Source organism: Fukomys damarensis, unplaced genomic scaffold, assembly GCF_012274545.1.
Source record: "Fukomys damarensis isolate Sample0158 unplaced genomic scaffold, DMR_v1.0_HiC HiC_scaffold_24, whole genome shotgun sequence".
NCBI lineage: Eukaryota > Metazoa > Chordata > Mammalia > Rodentia > Bathyergidae > Fukomys > Fukomys damarensis.
Window position 1 is genome coordinate 11599087 of NW_022900936.1, and position 23368 is coordinate 11622454.

Sequence of the window (23368 nt, forward strand, 5' to 3'; positions counted from 1 at the left end):
ATTTTTTTTTTTTTTTTTTTTTGGGTAGCGGGGATTGAACTCAGGACCATGCGCCTGCAAGTAAGGCATGATGCCATTGAGCTATGTAACTGGCCCTTTTAACCTTAATTTTTAAGTGACTTAAAGTTTTCCAGTGTCCCAGACACATCCATCCATCCTGTGTCCAGTGAATATTGACTTGAGAGCTAATATCAATGGTAAAAGCCCCTTTTGGTGCTTATTATCTGTATAATAAATCTTCAGAATTTTGACCCAATACCCCTCCCCCCTTTAGGTTTAGGGTAAAGGGAAAGTTCTTAATTCTCATTACTTTGCTAGTTATGGAACTTCTTTGACATTGCAAAAAGATAAAAGAAGTATTAACATACAACAGCCTTTTGGGTAGGCGTTGCTAAGATAGATTGTGTTACATCCTCATTTTTCCTGGTGGTTTTTAAACGGTAATTTAGTAGCCCAAAGTTTCCTAATTTACTAAATAATAGAACCTGGTGAGTGAAGTCGGGTGTTTTGAGGGCAAGTACCATACCCTTTTTTCTATGTACTTTGATTCCTGGAACTTACAGGGTCTTAAAAATGACAGAGTGCTCTTTTTGAATGTTTTCAAAGGTGACAGAGAACCCTCTGGTCTAGCAGACTTTTTAGGAAAATCCATGGATTAAATGCCCGGACACCGTATTTCTGACACGCGCCCTAGTTTCATCTTCAATCGTATTACAGGACTGAAGCCATGGGACTTTCAGCCCTGCCTATTTTTGCAGGTTTTGGGGGCCCGAGATTAGTTTCAGTAATGACTTCCCCGGCCCTAACACACAGGCTTCTCTGTGCAAACTGGTCATTTGACACCTGACCTGGAAATTGACTCTCGGAGTTGAGAGTGAATCAGCGTGAGATTGAGAAACTTGGTGTATTCATCATTTACTTCCCAAGTGGCCTGGTACTGTGAGCTGTGTGAGCATAACTCAAGTGTTGGGGAGCTTTTAGCAAATAAAGTGCACCCCATCTTTCAGTAAGGCTAAATCAATTCCCTGTGTTTGGTAGCAGCTTTAAAGTGACTGACTTCATTCAAATTATAACAGACTTAGTTCCAGTGAATTAGGTGTTGTGTTAGCCAGTGACAGTAACCTATCCCACTGCCTACACTCTTTGGTTTCAGATGCTAAATTAGAGTGGAAATGATAGAGAATATTTAGTATAGCTCATCTTGGATTATGTACGCAGCAAATTGTGTAACAAAGATGATCTCATTTAATGTTTATAACTCAATGGTTTAGAAATTATTATTATCCTCATTTGTAGAAGAGTAGGCTTAACATTCAGAGTTTGCCCTGAATTATTCTGCAAGTAAAGATTTGACTTGCAAAGCCAAAATTTGACCCAACGTGTGAAGTGTGATTACAAACTCAAAAGTTCCATCCTAGAGCGAGGTGCAGTTTTGGTGACATTGAATTCTTTGCAACTCTTCCAGAGAACTGATGGTCTGGAGTCTCCTGGCTATCCATTACAAGGCCCTGATGGTATTAACCTGCTACAAGCAACATTAGTACACATCAGCACCTTGTGACCTTAAAATATCTTGCTTATCACAAATGAATAAATGTGGAGCTCTTTATTGGTTCTCCTTATGGACCAGTTTTATGGCCTGGGTCATAAGTAAAATTTTTTTCTACCAAAATTAGAAAAAAATTGTACTGTTTCAACTCGTTTTATAAATAATACCCTGTAACTTTGATATTGTTGCTCATGTAGTTCTTTTGTTCAAGGACTAGAAAATAGATGGGATAAAATTTTAACCTGATAGATAGGGTATTCATTCATTCGTTCATTCATTCAAGTGTGAAAAGTGCACTCTCAGCCTCCGTAGTGCAGGTGGAAGGACAGCCGCCCGCAGGCCTCTGTGCCAGCAAGAATTCAGCCTTGCAAATTATTGGCAGCTGGCACTGTAATGAGTCCATTTCAATATCAATGGGCTGTTGCTTATTAATTTCTGCCAGTTCCTAAGCAATTCAGGAACTGCTTTGAAAATTTGGAAATTTGCAGAAAGCAGTTGAAGGAGGAGGCCCAGGCAAAGGGAACAGGCAGGCTAGCAATGGGGGTGAGCTGAAAAGGGCACGTATTGTGGGGTAATAACGGGGTGTTGCTAGAACTCAGGCACCTTCCCCTGCAAGCATGAGTCACTGACTTGGTGGTAAAATAGCATATGTCTCCAGACAAGAAAGAACTGAAACTTCACTTACTGTACGTGTAGATGTGTGTGTTTATTTACTGTCTCCGTGGTTGCTTTCCACAAAGCGGGCAGTTCTGCCCACCTTTCTGCCCCACGGATTTGGCATCAAAGTTTCCCGTCTCGTGGAAACCACTGGCAGGGTGTGGTGGCGGTGAGCAGCCCTCAGCGGCCCGTCCAAGTCCAGGTGGAAAGGAGTACAGTGCAGCCGCCGAAACAATTGACCACTCATCGGGTTTGTTCCTGGAGCTGTCCTTAGCAATTTATTTTTTATACTGACAGTTTGAGTGTTTTACCTAAATCCTTGCCTGTACATATTCTCAGGAGTGTTCCATCTTAAGGAAACTTGCATTAACCTTTGTTTTAAATGCATCTCTTTTCTGAGAATAACAGAGGCTTCCTTGTTTCCTTTCCTTTTTCTGTTTATTGAGAACCTTTGAAGATTCTGAGAGAATAGTGAAAATCGCCCAGTGGTAACTGCAGAGACTGATGAACGTGATACAGTGACTTAGTTGCAAGGCTCCCTAGGTAAATTTGCTGGTATTTATTTATCTGACCAAGCCTGCCATTCTACACCTGTAGTTAAAGTTGCATCCTTGGATTCAGGGGCAAAATATTTCAAGCAAAGTTGATGTCTGAGCATTGATAAAAATGGGCCTTATGGCAGATGCCCATTTCTCATCTTGGCTGATCATTTTCTATCCTCTCCCCTCCAGGTTTTGGACAAATTCCCCTGACTCAGATGAGGCCGTCATGGCCACCCCACTGGGCAGGTGTTGACGTCATATCCGGCTTCAGCATCTAAATGCCACAGTGTTCTTGGCACTTGGGCTGGGGACCACTGTTGCCTTTCAAGGTAGGTGTGTGCATGTGGATTTGAGCCTCTGTGATTGCAGGAATTGGAATTCAAAGGTTGGGAGACAGATGCTTTTTACTATGCTTGAAATTGCTGTGTTGTGGGTAGCTCGTGGGAAAAAGAATTTGAATCATTTTCTTGGATTAGGGTTACACCCATCTAACAATTCAAAAGCCTTAATGTTAAAACAAAACAAAGCGAAAAGACCAGGCAGGTACCTCTGAAATCTTTTCTCCCCTTGTGAATTGCCCTAGGGAGCTCTTATACCTAAGCTTCCCCATCTTTATACTAGATTATATTTGAAAAAGGCAAAACTGAGCTTCAAAATCCAGCCTCAAAACCATGATACATTTTGTTTCTGCTTTGCATTATCTTTGAAAAGCAAAAATCATCACAGTCAAAATAATAATCTTTTTAAAACCGGAAGATCATCTTTTATTCGTTGCAAAACTTTCTTGTTTTTTCTCTGGGGTCAGGGGTATTTGTGTGTGTCTTGGCAAAACTGCCTGGGTTGTAACAATTTAGTGAAAACTTTGAGAACTTTGCCTTGGTTTAATCTTAGCTTTTTTTCCTCCTCTTGTCTTCAAGCGCAGCATCCAGGAGGGAAAAAACAGGCTTGAAACCAAGACCTCCCACTAGAATCTAATTTTAAATTTGCAATCTGTTGTCTTGTGATTTTCACTTCAAATTTAACTTTGAAATAAATACATTTCATGCTTTCCCCTGCCGTTTCAGAGGTCTGTTTTCAAGTCATAGAAAGGTAATCATTACATTTATTTTAATAAGTTTTAAAATACATCAGGGGAGTGAAAAAAATTGATATTATTAATAATTCTGACTTGTACACATCGTTAAATGTCTTAGGGTTGGGTTTCACACTTAACTTCCCCAATGACAGGGACCTTGTTTTCAAGTTGACTTTTTTTTTGGTTCTGGGGATCGAACTCAGGACCCATGCTTGTGAGGCAGGCAGCAGAACCCCTGAGCTAAATCCTCAGCCCTCAAGCTAACTTTTGACTTGACTATGATATAAATATGATGGGCTCATCTTGGACTCCGCACAGGATCTAATGATTTATATATATATATTGGAAATGCCCTTTCTCTACAGTGACCTCAGTGGTTCACCTCAGGACTAAAACTTTAGTCCACTTCCATCAAAATTATACCAACAAGACATGGTCCCTGCCACAGGAAGATTGCAATACAATGGGAAGGGGGAAAGGGGGTCCCTAAAAATGTGAGGGGTGCATCCATGTACAAGTAACCGGCTGTAGGCCGGGTTCTCCGTGAGGGTAGATGCAGAGTGCCACAGAAATGGAGAGAAAAGTGATAAATCCAAGCTCGTAGTATTCTCTTTACCGTAGGTGATTTTTTTCAACCCATCTCTTTGGAGTTTGGGTTTTGTCGTAGTTGTCTGCATGGTGCCCACACCCTCACTTCTGACTGGGGTGGGGGAAAAAAAAAGTCACTTGAAACCTGTTGACATGTTTTATTTTTCTTCCCTTAAATAAATGAATTACACATTTAGTATAGAGACTTAAGAAAATACCAATAAAAAGTACTGTGAAAATTAAATCATCCATAGGCACTCTATCTATAGTTGTTGCTTTTAAATTTTTGATCATGGGCCAGGGGTTTAGTTCAGTGGTTCTGCCACCTGCCTTGGTAGGACGAGGTCCTGAGTTCGATCCCCGGTCCCCCCCCCCAAAAAAAATTCTTGATCATATGTGCATGTGTGTAGGAAATATTTATTGTTACTATTATTGTTGTTTGCACTCCTGGGGATTGAACCCAGAGCTTTTGCACTGAGCTACATCTGTAGTCCCTTTTTAAAAATTTTTTTTAAATTTTATTTTTTGGTACCGAAGATCGAACTCAGGATCTTGCACTTGCAAAGCAATCAGCGGAATCACTGAGCTAAATCCCAGGCCCTTATTTTTTGAGTTTGAAACAGGTTCTTACTAGATTGCCTAAGCTGGCCTTGAATTTTTGATCCTCCACTCTCAGTATCCCAGAGTGCTGGGGTTACAGCATGTCACACTCCCAGCATTATTAAATATTCTTAATGGTAATTTTAGCCTGTTTGAGATTTGTGCCTCAGACATGCAACTCCATTGTAAGCTTTTACTTGCTGAGGAAAAGCAACATTTTGCTCTGGAGATGTTTGACCTTTATGGTAATCGTCCTTTTGATTATTTTCCTTTGAACAGGGCACATCCATGCCAACTGACCCAAAGAATTGCCTTTGGTTACCCCGTAGTGAAGAACAGGAGCAAGTGCTTAAGTATTTCCCCAGGTGAACTCAGGGTGAGGCCACAGTAGAGCACAAGCTGAGTTCCTCAGCCGAGTTCAGCAGGACCATCTGCAACCCAGTGGCCTAGGGCAGGGGACCTACCCAGGTCTGCAGGTAGAAGGGACCTAGGGAGCAGAGAGTGTGTTGGAAGCCGGCTGACCCTGAGGGACCTACGTACAAGAGTGGTCATCGTGTTTTAAGACTGGAAGTGTTTTAAGACTAGAATGTTCTTATCCCGTCCAGATTGTGTTTTTGTCATTCATTCAGTACCTGCTACCTTTCAGGCTGTGTTCTAGGCACTAAGCCTACAGCAGAAATAAGAAAACTAAAACGTTCTGTCCTGATGGAGAAGGAGAGAGAATAAAAGAGATAAGTGCACTGTACTGTGTGTTAAAATTAGGATGAACAGTAAGGGGAAAAACAAAACAAGAAAGGGTTGAGTTTTTCAGCCAGATTCACTATGTTAGAGAAAGAGGGGCCAGGAAAGACCTCCTCAGCAAGGCAACACTTGGCCTCAGCTGCACGTGAACTTGGTGGAATGAGCAACTTACTGTAGATACCAAGAGGAGGAGCAGCCCAGGCAGACCAGGAAGAGCATGAGCCAGGGCTCTGAGGCAGGCTAGGGAAGCCCAAGGGTAGAACACAAGAAAGAAAGAAAAGTATGGGAGCTTTAACTTGAGATTGAAATACTGAGAATTATTCTTGTGCTACAATTGTGTCCACTCCCTCCAATTATCCCTTGAATGCAAGAGCTACTGGAACCACTAGTGACCTACAGACAACAGTCTGAAAATTAGAGATTACTGAGTGTATTTACTTTTTAATTTAAGTTTTCTCTAAGTACACATTTGCCATGCATCCTGGTTACATTCATCAGAGTTGGTTCATGTACACAACACATCTTAATTCTTTTTACTTCCCCTAAGATTACTGAATTCAAAGCTGTTAATATTTCCTGCCTGAGACTTAATACAGGCTGAGCATCCTTTATCTAAAAAGTTTTTTTGGGAGATCTTAGAATATTTGCATACTTATGCACATAATGAGATATCTTGGGAATGGGATTCAACACTAAACATGATCCTCATTCACATTTCATATGTATCTTATACATTAATTAAGGCTTCAGTTAGCATGCAGGTAACTTTATATGATATTCTTAGTGCCTCTGTGGTTTCACTACAACCTGTTGGATGAGGTTAGTGAGAGAATTCTCCAGTTAGGGCATCACGTTAACCCTAACAATGCTTTGGATTTGGCATGCTGAGACTACCATTTTTTTTTTTTCCACTTTCTACTTAGTTTGTCTGAATTTCTGCAGTTTAATCTCTCTCTTGCCATGGAGATTTTCTCTCTTATCTATGTGGCTGTATGATGATTGGTGAGGTCGCTCACCTTTTGCTTTTGTCACTGAAATGCACAAATGCTATTAAATCTTTCCTCTGTGGGATATGTTTAGTCTCTGTAGAGACAATTAAAAGAAAAGTAAAAGAAAAGAAAGGAAGCAAAAGTCTCTTTTTGTGCAGAGGTTGACTCCAGGCTTTGGGAACAAGACCTGTGCACATGTTAAAATGTAAACCAGGTTTTGTTTATCCAAAATAAAAATAGATCATAAGGGGTAAGTGGGATAGAATAGGAAGAAATTAAGACGTTGGATGGAGGTTGCTGGCGTTTTATACTTGTCTGAGAGAGAGATTTCAGTTCCCCAGCTTCCTGGGGCCGCCTTGCTGGGGGAGGGGTCCGTCCTTGTCCTGGCCACTATGACACCTTCTGAGGACCTTCCCCCAACTACTGCCTTCAGTGACCCCACATGGACCTTCTTGGCTCTCCCTAAATTTTCAGGCAAAGCTCTCAAATTAAGTGGGTTTCAGCAGCCCCGAGAAAACGGGTTTTTCTTATTTATATTGCTTTGAACTTCATGCTGCCTCTGTTTAGGGTTAGATCATGCCCTGCGAATCCTGCTTGGTAGGACTTAGATTTGGCATTGATCTCAAAATTCTAGTTCTGAAGATAAAAGTTGTTCTTTTTGTACCTTGGCTGCCTGGAAAGAATGTTGCTACTAAAAATGCTATTATTATAACAGACCCATCAGCAAGCGTGATACACAGGGCTGTATTTCTCAAAGGTTGGGCCGTTTCCTTTCAGAAACTTCTCCTGAGACTTTTAACTTGATTAGTTTTCTGTTGGCAGAAACAAAGCTAACCGGAAAGTTGTTGTTGAAAATATGTCTGTCGATTTATATTTGCAAACTTTAGATATGTGTGACAGAGGAGGGTAAATCTGAACATATTTAAGGTGACAGTTTTGCCTTTTCTTCCAGTCAGCTCATTTCACCATCATTCTTTCTGTTTTTGAATTTAAACTTACATGATTCTTAAAATGGGGCCGTGACTAACATTTGTTGTAAATCTTTTTATTATTTATTGGCAAAGCATACAATTTATACACTTATTACTTTTGAGAAGAACATGAAATTTCACTCTATATGTATTTGTTAAGACACCACACTGAGCTACACATGTACGCATCTTAATTTATACTTAAAAAAAAATTAAAAACTCTGTGGCCTGGGAATGTTGCTGTCCCAGTGTTAGAGCACATGCTTGGCGTGGGTAGGGCCCTAGCTTCCAGCACTACAAAAACAAATGAATGAATGAGTGAAATGAGTGAAGGAACTATAAGGAATTGTTCTCAGCCTTTAATGTTACTGGAAAAAGTATAGTTGTTTATTTTACTTGTGAAAACCATAGCAGGCATTTACTAGTCTTAGGGGTTAAGATACCATCAGCGTTCCTGCTTGGATAGTTGATTTTTCTTTCCCTCTTATACTGTTATCTTTTTTTTTTATCAGTGTTAGAGCACATGCTTGGCGTGGGTAGGGCCCTAGCTTCCAGCACTACAAAAACAAATGAATGAATGAGTGAAATGAGTGAAGGAACTATAAGGAATTGTTCTCAGCCTTTAATGTTACTGGAAAAAGTATAGTTGTTTATTTTACTTGTGAAAACCATAGCAGGCATTTACTAGTCTTAGGGGTTAAGATACCATCAGCGTTCCTGCTTGGATAGTTGATTTTTCTTTCCCTCTTATACTTATATCTTTTTTTTTTTACTTGCTTCTTAAAGACCCTAGCCAGAGAAGTGTGAACATGCTGCTTTGAAATATTTTGCTGCCAGTAATCAGGAGATCCCCTTTCTTGGAAAATTCCCTCTGAGAATCATATGATGTGTGGCCTCTGAGGGAATATTCCAGTACAGGAATAGCTTAACATCTGGTGTCTGCAGGAATTACCTCTGAACTCACTGGAACGTTAAGTGGAGGATTTTACCTTCCTGTGGCCACACATTTTATTCAGTAAAGATGTTCATGTGATACCTTATGCAGTGTGTGGGACTGAGCAGTGAGCTTGCAGAGTGACTCCTTGGCCAACGTGAAGGAATATTATATTATAGTGTTTCTTTGCAGTGGTCGTAGCAATACCGTTTCCTGGCTCCCCATGGCACCTTTTAATTTTTTGTTTATTGTGTGCTTTTTGTGGCTAGAATAGCAGTTGCACAGGAGTGGGGAAATGTCTCTTCTTTGCTGTATCTCTGGCTTCTAGAACACAGTAGGTGCTTAGATAATATATTCAGAATGAGTGACTCTGTAGGTGGTTAAAAGAAGCAGCTCAGGTATCTGCCCAGTGACTATTTTCCTTTCCAGCTATTGCCATGTGTGTTATCTTAAGTGTGTATGTTTTGAGATGAAATAGACCTTGGGGATCCAGGAGAATAGGCTAAGTAGAGCCACGGTTGTCAAGCTTGAGGACTTTTCTCTTGCCTGCTGTGCCTAACAGAATTGTGTCATCAGGTCAGTGACAGAGACTGGGAGAATGTTAAGGCGGGACTTGAATTAATCTAGATAGCCCCCAAAGGCTGACTCACTTAGTGGTTTCATAATGTGAATTTCTGTTTGCAGGGCACTCTGTACCAGATTAATGTTTGAAGGTTGGATTTACTCCCAGAAATAAACCCATTAGTCTGCTGCTGAGCAGGGTTTATTTTATTTCACTCATTTCCACCCCCACCCCACTCCATACCCCTCCAGAAAACCTCCCCAAACAAGAGCCTCTCGCGTGCTGTGGAGTGACTGGCAAAAGCCCCCCTTTTTCTCCTCCTTGTTTTTTTTTCTGTTTTGACTTTGATTTCTTAGGAAAAGTCGATTGGACTTGCATCTTGAGGTTTTCCGTTTTTGATTGATTTTAAAGTATGGCTAGATTCCAAATAAAGCAAAACAAGCAAAAGAAAACTCTTAGAAGGGAGGGAAATTACCAAGTGCACCTGTGAATTTGTCACAGACATTTATGATATAAGCAGACAACGACTGCTTTGGTGGACACCTTGGTTTGTACTTGAGAGCTTTCAATTTATAAGTAGGAGCAAAACTATCATTGTAGTGCCTAGGAAGCAAGACGAGGTGAACAGAGTTGTGGGGGGGGGCAGGTGCAGTGCTTTGGCATTTCCCTTGGGCATCTGTCCTGTGGGTAAAGACAAGCCTAATTCTGTGATGATCACATTCCCACGCGTATTTCACATCTCCAGGGACAGTCCCTGCAGGTGACATCGGCTTCACCTGCCACCCAGAAAGGGCCCGAGCCGCTGCCAGGCATGGGGAGGTCAGCGGGCCCTGCCCCGTCCACGGCCAGGGTGTGCTCGGCTCTGTCTCCAAAACTTTCGCACAGTGACTCAGTTATCCTCCCCTTCTCCCCCTTCTCTCTTTGTGCAGACCATAAAACCATGGGAAACGCAGAAAGTCAAACTGTAGACCATGAGTTTTACGGAGAAAAGCACTCCAGCCTGGGGCGCAAGCACACGTCGCGGTCGCTACGCCTGTCGCACAAGACGCGGCGCGCGCGGCCCACGTCCTCGGGGAAGGGGACCCACAGGAACTCCGAAGTGAGCACCCGCTCCAGCAGCACGCCCAGCATCCCCCAGTCTCTGGCCGAAAATGGCTTGGAGCCCTTCGCCCAGGAAGGCGCCCTGGAGGACTTCGGGAGCCCCATCTGGGTGGACCGGGTCGATATGGGCTTGAGACCCGTGTCTTACACCGATTCTTCTGTCACCCCCAGCGTCGACAGCAGCATCGTCCTCACCGCAGCCTCCGTGCGGAGCATGCCAGGCTCGGAGGAGAGCAGGCTGTACGGGGATGACGCCACATACCGGGCGGAGGGGGGCAGGAGGCAGCGTCCCTATACATCCAACGGGCCCACTTTCATGGAGACGGCGAGCTTTAAGAAGAAACGCTCCAAATCTGCAGACATCTGGCGGGAGGACAGCCTGGAATTCTCACTCTCTGATCTGAGCCAAGAACATTTAACAAGCAACGAAGAAATCTTGGGTTTCGCCGAAGAGAAGGACAGCGAGGAGGCTCGGGGGATGGAAACGCAGACGAGTCCGCGGCAGCTCAGCACCTGTCAGCGTGCCAACTCCCTGGGTGACTTGTATGCTCAGAAGAACTCCGGGGTGACGGCAAACGGGGGGCCGAGGAGCAAATTTTCAGGCTACTGTCGGAATTTGGTGTCTGATATTCCCGATCTTGCAAACCATAAGATGCCACCAGCTGCTGCCGAAGAGACCGCTCTGTACAGTAATTACAACACACTTCCCTGTAGGAAATCTTACTGCCTTTCCGAAGGTGCCAGCAACCCACAAATTAGCCATAGCAACAGCATGCAAGGGAGAAGAGCAAAAACAACTCAGGTAAAGCGCTTGGAATCTTTTTCGCTGTTTTGGAAGTGGTACATGACTGGAAATGCATGATTTTTTGCTTTTATAAATATCCCACCTTTAAATTGGGTTTTATAGCGTTTGCCCGGCAGTTGCTGCAACTGGTGTGGCTTTCCGCTTCCCCCTTCTTACAGTTCTGTGGTTGAGGGGTGGGGATTAAGGGAGTGTGTGTGTGTGTGTGTGTGTGTGTGTGTGTAGGGGTGTTGTGATAGTAATAGAGCTGCTAAGTTCACACCGAGAAACTGCCTCTGCAGAAACAGTTCTTCAGCAGTGTCTCTCTGATTCGCGCAGCCTTTCCGACTTGGTCCTTCTGTGGACAGAGGCATGGTGGCTTGCGGGCACTTGGAGCTTCTTTCTTCACTGCAGCAGGTGGGATGAGGTTTGCGGGGAGGGGATGCTCGTTTGCAGAGACATTTTTAATTCAGGGCGAGCTCCGGTCACTTGTCAGCCTCTCTCTGGGGTTGGCAGGCTTGCTGTCTTACCAGGAGCCATTTCAATTTCCTGTTCCCTGTGATGCTGGCCAGCCCTGTGTCAGGAGGGAGTTGTAGCGGAAGGAATGACATGGGTGGGTTCCAGTCCCTACTTTGCAGCCAACTCGTTTGACCTAAGGCAAGCCCTGACTTCTGCTGGTTTCTCTGAGAAATGTCGCTAAAAGCTGCTTAGGTCCGGAAAATGAGAGAGTGGGTGCAAACACGTGTTTAAAAGAGTTAAAAGTGTCTTAGGAAAGCAAGACCCACTAGCTTAGTTTGCAGTGGTAGTTACTGTTAGGATAATGAAATGTTAAGCAGTCCTGCATGGTTTAGTCCTTTTCTGCTTCCTTGTGGCAGAATACAGGGAATTTTGGTTTATGATGGGGTTGGGAAAGTGGTTGGTTGATTGTTTCTGGTTAAAAATTCTGATTGGACAATTTGCTTTTGAAAGGCACGTTGGTCAGCAGGGTGACCAGCAAAGACTTCTGTGGTCCTAGTAGCGGAGGGTGCTGTGCCCCTGGCCTTGCCCCAGTACAAGTCACACGGGCATGCGCAGGTCCGCTTTTGTGGAGAGGGGATCCAGATAGTGGCCAGATGGCGAAGGGACCGGAGGAACTGGAAAAATTAGAAATGTTCGTTGAACTCTGGGTTTCTTCCTGAAGATGGGTTTTGCTGGTGGTGTCCAGGCCACACCTCTCCTACTTCTTCTTACCTGGGTGTATTTGGGCAGGGTATTCATGGCCAAGCTCTTCATGGTAACAGGGCTGGGTAACGCTGCTTCACCGGTGCAAAGCCCTGGGTTCTGTCCCCAGCACTAACCCAAAGTAGGAACGACCATAAGAGTTTTTGAGAGGATGGAATGAAAAAACACTGGAAGCATGGTGCCTGGTGCATCATAGGAAGAGGCTAATGAGGGAGAACTTGTTAGCCATTGTAATTTGCATTAGCATTAGTGGTACTATTGTGGTTATTTGGGTACCCATATATAGTGCCCTGGATATGCTTATATATATATTTAGGGTAGTTTGGTAATGGCACCCATTGCTGTGTCCTCAAGATGAGGTTAATAAAACAGCTGAATCTGCAGACCGAGAAAGCAGACGTGAAGTTTTCTTCTAGATACACTACCTAAATTTTAACCCATTGAGATTATGACCGGAATGACAGGATAGCCTGATGTGGTGCCTTTGCCTAGCCTACAAGTCCTCCTTCTGCACCGGAGCTCATGGAGACAGGTAACTTATTAAAAGGTCACCTGAAAGACTCTGAAGGACTGTACTGAAGATGTCAGGTTGGCATCACACGGGAGCTACGCACTAATATAGACTGTAAAAAATGAAGCATCTCTCCTTTTTAAAAAAATATAGTACTGGAGATTGAACTCGAGGCCTTTTTTGCACTGAGCTGCATTGCCTGCCCCTTTTTTATTTTTTGAGACAGGGTCTTACTAAGATCCTCCTGCCTCAGCCTCAGCCTCCCACTCCGCTGGGATTTCAGGAGCGCCCCACTATTGCTGGCTTGGACCATCACCTTTGTTTCTCTTTTCCCTGAAACGGTGCTGAGGCAGCACATGCCTTGGGTGAGTTTCAAGCACGGTGCCCAGCTGTGTTATGTGTTCACGATCCTATGCTGGGGACATCTGGACTCCTGTAACCCCACCCCCAGCTGGCTAATGAGGAGGGGTGTGAGCTCTGGAGTTGCAGTCACCCCCAGAAGAGGGCAGAGCAAGACAGTCTTCCCCTCTGCATCTGGCCCCACAGAAAACTCTCGTGTAGTTGTTCTGTGAAATTTCCATCCTTTGGCTTGTTGCCTTCTAAAGTTGTTAATGTATGGAAGTGAGATCACCGAAGTATGGTGTCTCATAAAGTCACTGCTTAATGTAATGCCAAGCGCAGTGGGCTGGGAATCTGAAGAAGGGCATTTGCATCCTGGCACATCTCCCTTACCTGTTGGGTGACCTTGGGCTCCATCTTCTGCATCTGTCCAGTGAGAATGACAGCAGCCGCCAGCAGGACCATCGGGAGAGTCACGTGGGGTACCTTTCTTGTGAGCCTTCTGTGGAGTCTCTAAATTGAGCGGAAGTATTATTTTTGTAATTGACTTTATATGTTGAGGGAAGAACTTTAATGACTTGAAACAAACCCCAGAATTATGCACAACACTATCCATCCACCCACATTTCCTAGTCTTAGTTGGAGCCCACTGTGTTCCAAACAGTGTATTTTAAGAGACAGTGGGTGTGGAAGCTTCCTTGAAAAGAATTCTTTTTTTTTTCTTTCTTTCAGTAAAAGTTTTTGACCCAGGGGACCTCCTCAGTGGACTTGAATCGTAGATGTTACTGCTTGTCTGCCCTGGTGATGTAGTTGAATCTCTGATGGTCCTGTCAGCAGTTTGACTCCCTCTGAGAAAGTTGCTGGCCAGCATTTGGCCCCAGAGCATGGCCTCTCAGCCTGGAGAAAACATATTTGACCCAAAATAATGTGAACAATTGCAGTTGATTTGAAAGTGATCAAAATAAAGAGTTTTTGACCGTTCTTCCTGTTCCTGAAATGTGAAGGCCCTAGGTTCACAGTTAGGTTCACAGTTAGTGTCACCGTGTCTGACACAGTTATTTGTTTATATATTCGAGTGTGTGTGTTTGTGTGTGTGGGAACGTACACACACTCTGCACAAAAGTTTGTATTTCAGGATGAATAAAGCTTGATACTGTGTGAAGCAGACCCGACATTTTTTTGATTTCTGTGACAGTGTGCAGTAGGCTGGCCCTTGGATTTAATCAATGGCTAGTTGGTGTTTTGGCCCGAATTTGAGTTTCTGTATTTCTTTTGTTACAAAGAGAGGAGGGGCAGGAACATGAGAGTGTCAGCATATCCAGGCTCCTGCGTTTGAACACGTTATCTCTTGGTGTTTGAAATCTTCATAGATCTCAGAGCCTCTTATAGGAGGCTGATTTCAGGAGCTTATGGTTTGGACTCTTGTACATTGCAGGTGCCCAGTAAACAGTGGTCACTAGTTGTGATGATGAAGTTTGGCTTAGTGTTCTAGAATTCAGTTCTCTCCTGCAGCTCAGAGGCTTTCCAAGGAAGAGCTGGAGACAGTGAACGCTACCACTGAAGGCCCCTCCAGCTTCTAGCTGGGTGCTGAGTTTCCATGGGCCATTTTGGCTGAGACTTATTGTGCATGCTCATGGGAGGAGCTTCCTCCATCTGCTCAGGAGGCGGAAGGATGTGTTCAGCTGCAGACTGAGCATGTCTTATGGACCTGAGTGCCCCGGAAAACTGCAAGGGGAAGTCCACTGAGGTGCGGCCCTGGCAAGCAGGCTTGTGCGTTTGACTGGGGGAATACGTTAAGGCAGAGCCTCAGCCAGAGGTCAGGGATTTATTTCAGCCCTAGTTTGAGTTGCCAGCTTCTTGGGGGACCTTACAGGTCACCTCTCTGTCCAACCCTCTTGTTTCTTAGAGAGGGAAGCGGATCTAAAGACACATGGTGACAAAAGTCTCACCGTCTTCTATTCCAATGGTTGCCCTTTCTTCTGATGCATACCCCATTCTCAGATACCTCCTGGGGTCCTTAGTTTTTTTTTGAAAGGTAAAAACCCTCAGTTTTGATACAGAAACAAACAATTGGGCTTGTTGGCTGAAAAAGAAATTGTTACCGCCTGGTCCTGTCACCCAAAACTGTGGTTTCAGAGGGAGATGACCAGGGTAACTCCTGGTCCCGGTCCCTGTCCCTAACGCTTGCTTTTTTGGACAAGCAAATGGCCGAGCTGATGGTTTAAATAAGATAAGGAATATAGCATGATCCGAAGGGAATCTTGAGTTCCTAGAAAAATTGTGTTGATTTTTAAAATGTTGTTTGTTTGACAACTTAGCTCACATGGCTCAGAAATAAGCTTGTTTCCTGAGCTAAAAATTGGCACCAACAGCCAAGTGATTCTTTGTCTATATCGCAGACTCCTTTGAGAATCAGCTGAAAAATCTGGACCTTTTCCTTAGATTAAACACAATGCAGCATCCTTGTGAATACCATCTCAGGGTCTACACATCCCCGACAGTCCATCCAGAGGCTTCTGGCTAAGAACCTTATGTTGTTTCTCCTTGAAACAAGATATTGCCATGTGAAATCTATTTTTAAATAACCTCCCTTCCTTCCCCTATCTTCTGTTTGATGCTCCCCCTCTGCCACTTTATCCTTCTTTTTCTGGCAAGTAAATTCAGCAGTGAGTTACTTATTTTGAAACGAGTCCATCTATTTTCAGCAGGGAATATCTGCATTCTTTGCCAAGATCTTTTTTGGGGGAGTGGGCGGGTGGATAGGCAACTGAGAGATGGCTTTTGTCAGCACTTCTCAGACCCATTCATGTTCTTAAAAAGTGTTTTGGACTCCAAGGGGCTTCTGTCGATGTGGGTTAGAGCTGCACATATTTTATCATCTTAGTATCTGAGTAAAAATGTAAAAAATGCTTACCAATGAATTTTAACAGGACTATACTAATTAGATGTTCACACAAGGATGTGTTTTTCTTTTAAAAAAATTTTTTTTGCATTTTCTACAATTAAAAAATGAATTGGGTGAGAGGCATCAGTTTGGATGTTTTTGACTTGCTAAGATTCCTGGTAGGGCAGAAGATATTAGAGCCCCCTCTTCACATACGCTGCTTGTGGGACTTCAGGAACCAAATCTGGCCTTTGCACAGGTAGATGGAAAAAGAAGGATCCCGGGGAACCCCCTGCAGGTGTCTTAGCCATCGCTGGCTCCACAACCTGAGAGCTGCTCAGTCAGGCTAAGAGGGGTGGGAAAAGATCAGGCTTTTGAAAATAACATAGAAGACAGCTTATGCCCCTGACCTCACATTGTGCCACAACAGTTTAAGTGATGGTTTTACAGCATAACTGAGGAGAAGAGGGGCTGGCATTGAGCTAGGATGGGGGACCTTGTTGAATGGAACCAGGCTTTTATGAAGGTCTGACCAGGTCTCCCTGGAGCCCAGCGGTCTTAGGAAGCACCTGACAGCCTTTTCACTTTGTCATTTTTGGCCCAGTAGGTGTCGGACCACCCAGTGACAGTGTCTGGCTGGGGCCGTGAGATGGCCCAATTTATCTTACTTACTTTCTGTACTTAGAAAACTAAAGAAAAATATTTAAATGAATTCTCGTTGCATTTCTGCATAATGAAACCGGACTGCTTGGAAGTTGCAAATTTAAGCTTTCCATCTAGGACTAATTTGCCATCTCAACTTTAGTTGAGTGTAAGCTGAGCTTGGCAAAGATTAGACCTTTAAATCAAACGAACATGTTTTCCATGAGAAGCTGTTTTCCTTGTTTTGAGATTGTTCAGGAAAGTGAGCAGCAGTCAGTTCATTCAACAATTATTTTTGAAGTGCCTACCCCATGCCAGGTGCTATTCTTGGTCCTTGAGATACGTCAGTGAGAAGAGATCCCTGGGCTCACGGAGCTGGTGATGTCGAATTGGGGGTGTGTGGCAGACGACGGATCGTATGCTAAGTAGCTAAACAGTATGTTACGGCAGAAGGAGCAAGGTGAGGAGATCAGGTCGGGAGTGAATTTCACATGGGGTGGTCAGGGTGGGCCCTCAGGAGAGGGCAAACTCAGGTGGGACTGGAAAGAGAGGGGGGAGTTGACTACTGGGGCTGCCTAGCACTTCTGAAGAGAAGAAAAGCAAAAGGAGCCCAGTGTGGCTGGAATAGAGCTGGAGAAGAGTGACAGGGGATGCTGTACAGACGTTGGTATGGCAACCGGAGGAAGGAAAGAGAAGGCATCCAGCTCTTAGAAAAGGAGTCTTCTCGGAAGCGAGCATGGTTGGGAGCATGCCCTGGAATGAGTTCTTCAGTTTTATTCGTGGTAGGTAGCTCAGGTGCTAGCACTGGTCATCACTGGAGGGGCTTGCGTGACAGCCTGTGGAGCTCCGAAGTCCCATGTGGTGATGGCGTGCGGGATGGTTAGCAGAGGGAAGTTGTGAGAACAGAGAGCTTATTGCTGAACCAGGTAGGTGGCACTAAGTTGGAAGGGAGAAGTGAGACTGGGTGTGTGGCCTATTATGGGGAAGGGGGAAGAGGAAGGATGAGTTTGAGGCGGAAGCACATACACCGACAGGCAGATGTAGGGAAAGATGATTCATTTATCTTGGACATAAAGCGCTCTCCAGTCTGGAGTTACCTAAAGCAACATTTCAAGCACTTGCCAACTGACTTTGGAGTCCCTTTTTAGTAACAATAAGAATTTCAGTTCCAGTGGTTGTTTTGAGAGAAACTGTGAGTCACTCCCATTGGGAATCATTAGTGGAGAAGGAATTGGTGTTGGAAACATAAAAAGCTATGAAGATTTGCCTTAGGAATGGCGGAGCAGGGAAAACAGCCAGTTTCCCATTCCTAGAGAATTAGGAATGACCGTTATTAGCAATAATGCCCACTAATTCAAAGTGTAGACTATGTCACCATTTTCTTAGTTTACACCATGCTGTTTTGTGAATGTGAAAAATACTAATTTAAAGGCTCAGAAATACTAGGCCCCTACCTATTTGCTTTTTGTTTTCCCCAGATTCCTCAGAAATAACCTCACTTCCTTCTTGGAACAGGAAGCTAGTCGCTGAGAATACGCAGAGCCCTTTCTCCTTGGGCTGAGATGTGAATAAGGCTGAAGATAGAGATGACAGTGATTAGAGGTCACAATTTTGCGTTGATGCTAAGTGCTGAGCACTGGCCTCATCGCTTTGGCTGGATTGACTCAGTCACACAGGGTTTTATGAAGTGGCCTACTAAGCAAACACTGTTGTTGTCCTCATAAAACAGATGAGGAAAAAGAGGTCGAGATTGGTGCAGAGGGAGAGTGGGAAGGAGAAGGAAGCTCAGCAGAAGAACGTCTTAGGATTTAACCAGGCACCAGTCATTCTAACTGAAGGATTCTAGAAATCAGAGTACCCTTTCCCCATTGAAATCCAGTGAATTCTCTTATATTACAGCCAGCTTCTTTGCATAGGTACATTCAGGAAAATTAAAGTGACCAAGAACAGTTTCTAAATTGCATTTGACTTACGACTGCAAGTGGTCATTTGGTCCCGCTGGTCTCCACATTGGCTCAGGGCTCATGCATTTTGTAGCTAATTACCTTTTCAGAACTGCACCTCCATTGACTGCACCTCAACCCAGCACAGGCACTTCCTCAGAGTGTTTGCAGAGTTAGTCTTCCACTTCCTGTGAAAACAACTGGAGCCTTTACTCCTGTGCATCGCCAGGCCATATTCATGGTGGGCGCGATCCTCCAGCTTTTAGGACAGTGACAGCAGGCTTTGGTAGCGGGCTCTGGTCTTGCATCTTGCCTTCCCGTTTGCTTGCATTTGAGCATTCGCTTCCCCGCTTGAATGGCTGAGAAACCTCTTTGCCAGCAGCTGTTGTGTATTTGGGGCTACAGCTGGGTACTTGTGAACCCAATCTGGAAGTAGGTACATTCATTCTGGGAAATTGCCAGTGGTATGGAAACTGGGGAGTGCTCTGAAAATCAGGTTTAGGAGGATTTGTTCTGGAAGGGCAAGATTTAAGGACCTCCTAACCTCATGAATGTTATTCAGAATTGGCTGTCTCTTTGGCGGAGAGTTCTTAGCATGGAAAGTTGATTTTCTGTTGTTTTCTGGAAGTCTCTGCCGGATCATGCACCATATTGGGATTTATTTTTCTGTTTGCCTGTGGTCTTATCATTTCCCTTGATTATGTCTGAATTCTTATTTTACTATTAATTTCATATTTGTTTATTTATTTGTTTTTCATTTTGCTTGTGCAGTGCTTGGCATTGAACCCAGGGCCTCACACGACATGGTAGGCAAGTGCTGTACTGCTAAGCCATATTCTGACTTCAGGTTCCAATATAGGATTAGGCCAAGGAGTCTACACCAAACCGCAGTGTAGGACTAGTCTAAGACATCGTTTGGTGGGGGAAGGAAAAGGAACATATTTTGCATTTACTTCAGAGACTGCAGAACATCCTGGGTGACTGACTATCCCCAGTGCCACTCTTCTGTACTGCTGGGAAGGGCTGGGAGGTTTACCAGTGCTTCTGGCTCTGAGGAGGGTCAGGTTTCTCAGTTGTGAGACGTCTGGGTTCTGAGCAGGGGAGGAAGAGGAGCCCTTCTAAAAGATGCCATAGAGAGTTGGTCTCTCAGTGCGGGTCAGAAAGAACAGTGTTGAGCAGTGTCCCATTGCCCGGGATGCCAGAGGCTGGGCTTCTAGGTGTTTGGGACATCCCAAGCATCGTGACTGCATAGCAGTTGGGGCAGGGCAGCCAGCATCTGTTTCCCAGTGGGCTTGGTCACATATCAGTTGTGGGGATGTGCACCACTGAGCCAGACCAACCACTTCTGGAGACCAGGTGGAGTCGCCTTGGGTGACAGACCCAAGAACATTGCCCAGTGCTTACCCTGAATGGTATACATACTCAGCTTCAGCAAGCTGGCCCTTTACCTGGAGCAGTCACTTCTTAGCTGAGTTTGGTGGCCGTCTCAGAGTCAAACACACACCGCCCGGGTCACTCCAAGACTCCGTCAGTTTGGCATGAGCAGATGTTCAGATCTGATGCAGAGGTGAGTGAGTGTCCATAGGGGCCTTAAATCTTAGTTTACCTAGAGAGAGACCCAGGGCATTCTGCCGAGGGGTGAGGGCATTAGAGGACTGCAGTAAACTGCAGGGGACATGCTCTTGAGTGTTGGCCTGTTGGCTCTCTCTGCCTGTCTTTCCTCCTCTGTGCGTCTCTTCCTTCCCATCCTCTACCTTTTCAGGATTTAGCCTTTTGGTGGGCAGTTCAAGGCAGACCAGTGAACAATCACTCACCACCACCACCCCACCCTGGAGCGGGGAGAAACTAGAAGGCAATTGTTGATAATCAAGAGAGAAGCCAGTGAGTAGAACATTTAGACAAAATGTGGTCGGGCGTTAGCCGGGGCTGAGCCATCAGGCCACCATGTAATAGTGAGAAAGGTACTCAGAAGCACAAGTTCCAACGTGCCATCTGCCACTAGCCAGCCTCAGAACGTTATGAACCCCCCCCATCTTCTTATCTGCTAGTCAGAGAGATGGCTTTTCAAGGTTGCTTCCTGTTCTGGAACTCAGAAACTGCACAAGATGCTTGGAGTCAGTTCTCTCCTTTGTGGAAGAGTCTCTCTTATGGACTAGGGAGGGACTAAGGAGGGATGTCACCTGTTTCGCATTGCGTCTCTGCCCCTTAGAGGAGAGCAATTATAGCTGATTCCTTCATGTAAGCCACACCCTTCATCAGGGAAGATGCATACAAAAACCAATCTGAACATTCGGGAAACTTACAAATTTTTCTCTCTTCCATGATTCACGGCTATCTGGAATCAGTGATTGTCAGATCCCCTTATTATCTCATCCACAGGGAAGCATATGGTCCATGTCCCCCGGCAGGGAGAAATGTGGGTTGATAGCAGTGTTTTTTGATTTGTGCAGAGGATTTTCACCAACTAGATTTGGATGCGTCATGAACATGTATGGTCAGGAGAGCAGATAACAAAGCAGCGGGACCAGTGATTGTAGGGTGGATTAGCCCACTTCCAGTTGTTATTATAAAATACTTGAGGTTGGTTAATTTGTAAAGAAAAGAGGTTTATTTATCTCATAGTTTTGGAGGTACAAGAGCATGGCACTCTCATCTGCTGGCTTTTACCAGGGTCTTCTAGCTTATAGCATATCAGTGTGTGAGAGGGAGAGATCACAGAGCGAGACAGGAAGCTAGAGAGATTCAGGCATCAGGCTTACTCTTTCCAGCACTGATCCTTCCCAAGAGTGATGCCCTCAGTAACCTAACTGCCTTCCACCAGACGCCCCCCTTAGAAGTCCCGCACCTCCCACCACTGGTCTGTTAGGGACTGAGCTTCCAACATATGAACCTTGGAGAGCAAACCACATCCAGACCATAGCACAGAGGCCTGCATCTGAGCTGTATCAGAGGTTTCTTTGCCCCCCTTAAGCCTGTCTAACCCCTAGAGGTTGTCTACACTCCTTTAGAAATGGACCTTGCTCAGCTATTTCCTGCTGTCATTCTACTACCTCGTCCTGCTTTGTGTTTACAGATTCAGCTGCCCACGTGGCATCTGTCACAACGACAGTGAGCTGAGGAGAGTTTTAAGTTGGAATTGACGAAGTGAGGCTCATAGAGGAGATGGGGCCATGATACCCGTTTGGTTTTGCAGGGGACGGTATTTTTTTCATGGCATGGCTTATGCCTCTCAGCAAAGATTTGGGCCCAAGCATTCATGTTTATGACATGTAGGATATTTTGTTAAGTGTTTTACATGTTTGAACTATAGTTAATTATTTATGAGACTAAAGAGTCAAAAGAAAACTTGAAACCTCCATGCCATATACTACCTGGCCATCTCTTCCATATCAGGCTCCTGTCACTGTTCTCTTCCTTAGAGAAAGCTCAGTCACCTTCTTCTTTATCCGTAAAACTGTAGAGCTGTCCCATCCTAATACTGCTGTCATTATCCTCCCTTTGATTGCTACCATTATTTAATTATTGTTTATGGAAATGCCAACAGTGCTTTTGAGCAATTACGATTCTGATTTAACAGCAGTCCTGTCTGTTCCGGAAATTTTCAGCAGCAGTGCTGGGGCAGCTCTGGAAGATCTCGGTGATTTAAACTGGAAACTGATACTCCAGCATCTTGGCAGTTGCCCCCGAGCTGTGTCTTGGGCCAGGGGCAGCGAGACACCAGCTCCGGGCTCCTAGCATCCTGGCTTTGAAAGGGCGAGGTAATTGGAGAGCCTATGTAGGAGCTGGGGGCCCCACAGACTGATTTTAGCACAGTACTGAGAGAGAGAGAGGCTGTTTTCAAGAAGCGAAGCTGATTAGGGCACGGGGCATCTTACCTACTCTGCTCCCGGGATATGGGACCCTGCTGGGTGAGTGGCCAGGCTGTGCCCTATAAAAGAGGCTCCTAAGCAGGCTTTTTATTTAAAATTTTTAGAGGAATAGGTATCAGCTGTAAAGACCTAGTTACGCATTGTCATCCCCTACTTCGGGAACGACTAATCTGCCCGCAGAGTTTCCCGGAGTTCAAGGCCTGATGAGGAGGAGAGGGGCAGGGCTATGCTCTCTGTGCGTGGTGATGGGAGAATCTCAATAGTTGATTTGCCACTTCGCTAATTATCCAAGTCAGACAAACGATAAGCTCTTTGAAAGGTTCCCTGTTTCTTTTCTATTTCTTGAACCTTAAGTCGTTTCCTCCATGCTGCGTGGATGAAGGTTTCCCGGGCTCTGCTGTGCGCTGAGGTGAGGAGGAATTGTTCCGGAAGGCGCAGGGAACAGCCGGCCCCGCAACTGCTGCGGCTCCGGAGCCCCTGGCTGGACCCGGGGAGCTCCTGGCTTCCTTCTCTGCGTGATGCATGTCTTCTCTCTCCCATTCTGCTCCCAAGGATGTTAATGCGGGCGAAGGCAGCGAGTTTGCAGACAGTGGGATCGAAGGGGCCACCACCGACACGGACCTCCTGTCCAGACGCTCCAATGCCACCAACTCCAGCTACTCGCCCCCCACGGGCCGGGCCTTTGTGGGCAGTGACAGTGGCAGCAGCTCCACGGGGGATGCGGCTCGCCAGGGGGTGTACGAGAACTTCCGGCGGGAGTTGGAGATGAGCACCAACAGTGAGAGCCTGGAGGAGGCCGGCTCTGCGCACAGCGACGAGCAGAGCAGTGGCACCCTGAGCTCGCCCGGCCAGTCCGACATCCTGCTGAC

General features: G+C 45.2%; 1 protein-coding gene across 14 annotated transcripts in view; it reads left to right on the top strand.

The window, feature by feature from the left end:
- Tiam1 (TIAM Rac1 associated GEF 1) overlaps window positions 1-23368 on the top strand; it is a 401135-nt gene that overhangs the window by 261253 nt on the left and 116514 nt on the right. For 12 of the 14 annotated variants that reach the window (XM_033755948.1, XM_010608608.2, XM_033755949.1 and 9 more), the window contains 3 exons: window positions 2938-3077; window positions 10138-11111; window positions 23052-23357. In XM_033755948.1, the coding sequence (XP_033611839.1) occupies window positions 10149-11111; window positions 23052-23357 (1269 nt within the window). In that variant the 5' untranslated portion in view covers window positions 2938-3077; window positions 10138-10148. Of the gene's footprint in view, window positions 1-2730; window positions 2750-2937; window positions 3078-10137; window positions 11112-11348; window positions 11508-23051; window positions 23358-23368 lie in introns of those variants that run through there. The other 2 variants (XM_033755952.1, XM_010608619.3) reach the window with 2 other exon arrangements.